This window comes from Palaemon carinicauda, chromosome 35 (genome assembly GCF_036898095.1).
Source record: "Palaemon carinicauda isolate YSFRI2023 chromosome 35, ASM3689809v2, whole genome shotgun sequence".
Taxonomy (NCBI): Eukaryota; Metazoa; Arthropoda; class Malacostraca; order Decapoda; family Palaemonidae; genus Palaemon; species Palaemon carinicauda.
In genome coordinates, this window is record NC_090759.1 from 64,129,944 (window position 1) to 64,134,596 (window position 4,653).

At 33.2% G+C, this 4,653-nt stretch overlaps 1 protein-coding gene across 1 annotated transcript in view; it reads right to left on the bottom strand.

The window, feature by feature from the left end:
* Positions 1-4,162: 4,162 nt before the first annotated feature.
* LOC137627521 (vitelline membrane outer layer protein 1-like) overlaps positions 4,163-4,653 on the bottom strand; it is a 4,212-nt gene continuing 3,721 nt past the window's right edge. Inside the window, exon 6 of the mRNA XM_068358610.1 lies at positions 4,163-4,339. Coding sequence (XP_068214711.1) covers positions 4,259-4,339 — 81 coding nt within the window. The 3' untranslated portion in view covers positions 4,163-4,258. The remainder of the gene's footprint in view (positions 4,340-4,653) is intronic.

The window sequence follows — 4,653 nt, forward strand, 5'->3', positions numbered from 1 at the left end:
CGTGGGTTATACGTACTCACCGACCCATACACGGTGAATACGTTTTCAACACCTTTGCCAAGACGTCTTTGAAGTTTTTCATGAAAAAAAGTTTCTACTATTTATAGTTCAGTCTCAAATAGAACACGTATTTTCCCTTAGATATAAGAAATATAATGTACAAGTTTTCCATGGTTGTCTCACGGAAAGTTCATAGAACAGCACGCAACTCTGCATGCGTTGGTGTATGGGGGTTGGGGGAATTGTTGTTGAGGGGCGGGGGTTAAGATTAGTGACGCAAGCAGGTTGTTGTTTGAAATCTACCAACTCTGCTTGGATGTTAGGAACATACAAACAAGCAATCTTTCTCAATAACAAAACGCATTTAATCAATTTCCAAAGAAACTTGATGTCTACATAAGGACCCAATCCACAGGCAATAAAAGTAATCGACGTTCAAGTATGGCAAATAAATGTAATTTAAAGGTTGTCTACACATGAGAGGTTATATTGAAAATATAATGAATATGAATATTCTAGGCATTGCTTACAAGCATTAATATTATTCGTATTATGAATAGGTACCATAGAGGTTCATGAGAATTATTATTATTATTATTATTATTATTATTATTATTATTATTATTATTATTATTGTTATTATTATTATTATTATTATTACTACCCAAGCTACAACCCTAGTTGGAAAAGCAAGATGCTATAAGCCCAAGGGCTCCAATAGGGAAAAATAGCCCAGTGAGGAAAGGAAATAAGGAAATAAATAAATGATGAGAACAAATTAACAATAAATCATTCTAAAAACAGTAACAACGTCAAATCATATATGCCCTATATAAACTATTAACAACGTCAAAAACAGATATGTCATATATATACTATAAAAAGACTTATGTCAGCCTGGTCAACATAAAAACATTAGTTTGAGTTTCGTATAAGGTTTCAATAAACAACATTTTGGTGAGCTTTCTGCCTCGGCCAACAGTAACTATTGTTTCGATTTTATAGTGAGCCATCCCTATAAATTATTATTATTATTATTATTATTATTATTATTATTATTATTATTATTATTAGCTACAACCATAGTTGGAAAACCAGGGGGCTATAAGTCCAAGGGCTCCAACAGGGCAAAATAGCCCAATGAGGGAAGGAAATAAATAAATGATATGAGAAATGATAATATTTTAAAAATAGTAACAACATCAAAACAGATATTTCATATATAAACTATAAAAAGACTTATGTCAGCCTTTTTAACATAAAAACATTTGCTGTAAGTTTGAACTTTTGAAGTAGTAGTAGAAGTAGTACTAGTAGTATTAGTATTCATTATCCTTACTTGAAAATTACCGTTAAGTTGAAAACGCCATTAAAAGTTTAGGGAAATGCGATTCTTATCTCAATACAGCTTTATAATTCCCACGGTAATCAGGGACGCATTAAGCTTTCTGTAATTTTTACCTGGTTTAAAACAATTTTTTTTGAAGAGGCATTACTGATAGCATTTCAAAAGATCTATCTTAATTGTAGGAGAAAACATATTATTATTATTATTATTATTATTATTGTTGTTGTTGTTGTTGTTGTTGTTGTTGTTGTTATAATTATTATTATTACCTCCGCCAAGGAGGTTATAAAGTCGAGTCGGTTTATTTATGTATTTGCCTGTGTGTGTATCTGTGGATAGGATTACGTCAAAACTACTTGACGGATTTTGATGAAATTTTCACCGAAGATAGACCTTAGGTCATGGACGACCCCAATAAATTTTGCAGATGATCCGGTTTCGGATTTGCATTTTTTTTCGCCATTTTAAAGTTAACGTTAAAACAAACCTACGGATTTTTTTTTATGAAATTTTCACCAGAGATAGATCTCCAGTCATGGGCGACTCTATTAACTTTTGGAGAAGATCCGGTACCAGATCCGGATTCTAGATCCGGATTTGGATTTTCCCAATTATAAAAATTACGTCAAAGTGAATTGACTCATTTGATTTTTACCAAATTTTAACAATGGATAGATATTATGCATCGAAAGAAACCATGAAATTTTGGATGTGATGCGGATCAAGATCACGATTCTGTGTCAACATTGCACTTTTCAAAGGGGGAGGCGATGTCCGTAGACTTTAATTAAATGTTGGTAATATTCATTGGCGGAGGACTGAAATCTCCGATTGCCCTTGTTATTATTATTATTATTATTATTATTATTATTATTATTATTATTATTATTATTACTACTCAGTTCAATCGCACCGTTTAACCTTCATTGATTCTCGAAAAGCCAGGCGCGAAAGTTTTATCTACTAGACGAGGAGTTAAAACTAGAAGAGAGCTTAAATAGAGTTGGACAAGTTTGCTGGAGGAAATTGGGAATGGGGAAGGAGTTGATGGACACTGCAAAGAACCTTTTACATATTTTTCTACTGAAATTCAGAGGATTGTTGCAGTACCCTTTAATACGAGGTTACTGCTTTGATGCAGAAGTATAGAAATGAAGTCATTTTGTAAATGTTGATACTGATGCAATTAGATTCTCAGAAAAAGGGTGTTATCGTAGGGTAACTTCAGAAAATTATCGTACTTGACCAAATTTATTTCCAATGAATATTGCATTTGTTTAATCAAAGCTGCTCAGCTTTCATGTGCCGTAGGATAAATGTGGTTTTATATGATATTTGTTTTTAACTTTGATAGGAGTAGTAATTTATTTATAATTTCCTAAGTTTGAATAAATATTTCCTCGACATATTTCATGCCTGGAAGGAAACTAGTATTTTACTATTTCCAATAAGGGGAAAAATAAATGGAACATGTAGCAATACTCTCATACCTTACGTTCCAAAGGTTATGTACAGTTAGAAATTTGCATTAAAAACCATAAATGCCTGGTAACATTTATTCCAAGATTTTTACCGTTTTAAAATGGATATATTGACGTAAAGAAGTGATATTACGGTCCCCAACCCGTAAAAAATAACAACAATAGTATGGTAAAATTACCGTCACCTGTATTTTACTGAAATACGGCTGAGAACAGTATATTTTTACTGAGAATTTCCGATTGAAATTACGGCTTGTTTTAACAGTGTAGCTTCTGGTTACACATAAATCTGATCTGTTTCACATTCTTCAACCACTGTTTTTGTTTACAGTGCTTGCCATTTTCCACATCTGACCATAATATAATTTCGTCTTGTGACATTTCCTGTCCTCTAGGGACTCATTTGCATCGCTGAGTTCTCGAATAATTGCAACAAGCGTCTGCTGATAGACTGAATAGAATTGCTTGTATTTATTAGTTTTTTGTCTCGCGACTAGCCTCCTATCAGCCAAAATTCACGCTTTCTCTTAGAAATACCCTTAGTTCAGCGTATTTCTCCAGTCGCACGGCATCTGCAAGGCTACACGAGAGCTTACACAGCAAGTTCTATAGAGTACTTAGACCTTGGTACAGGGTGACTTATCTATCTCAATGACGATGGTGTATTCTCATTGAAAGGATTAGAGGGATTCATATTTTTCTTTCCGTTTGATTTCTCTTTAGTGTGAAAGGCTCAGCAAGAATGTGTTGATCTTTGGACCTTATAACAACGTTTTGCTATCAATTTTATTATAATTTTTTTTTTTTTTTGTAATACCATTTTGTGGCCTGTTTAGCACCAAAAAATCTTACTAAGTGCTTTATCTGGATTGAATTGAATTTATGCATTTGTCTCATGAAGTCCAACACGGTGACCTGGGAGGCCATTCATTGCCACTATGCTTTCTCATCCACGCTTCCCACACTCTTAGCCAGTGACCTAAGTTCATACACCTCACGCGATCCTTTTAGTACTGCAACTTTCGTGCTCTTTGTCCGACGATTGCTTACATAGCCATCTACAAAGGTTTTCAGCTTATCCTCCTTTATTGGACTTTCAAACTTATCTGATTTTTCCTTTTGTTGGTACATAGAGGAGGATTTCAGGGATTTATTTACTTATTTTTTGTTTATCTATTTAGTTGTTTATTGATTTATTCATTTTGGAATTTGAAAGTTTTGAAGGTCAAGTGAAATTACAATGGAATTACAATCAACTTTATTTCATTTAATCAGCCAGCTCTGTAGGAGTCAAGTATGGATCATTGGGATGGTGAATCACCCCCCCCCCCTCTTTAATGATGATGAGTTTAATTCAAAGATATTTCATTCAATTGTATGTTCTCCTCCGATGAATTTTGGGAGGTCTTGTTAAATGCCAGTTTTCTCCCTAGTTGAGGGAACAGCAATACAACGTCATATCAGAGACGGCCACATCGTCGTCAACAAGGTTTGGGGGTTCGTAACGAATCTGAAAACGAGAGATAATCATTCTTAGAGATTTTCGAATTTTGGTTTGAAGATGGTGTGATTCTAAATTCGATTTTATAATTTCTTTATAGTGGAGTTTCTGAAGTTGACGGGTTGGTAATGTATTAGTATATTTAAAAGGTTAAGGTTATAGTAAATTCTATATCAATGTTTTTTTAAAGTCAATTTTACAATTATTTGTATTGAAAAATCATGATTTAATCTACAATTCGAGGTGCTAAAGTGCAAGAACACTAAAGTCATAGCTTTGATCCTGTATGATTTGATTTATAAATTAGTTAATAAATGTCTATG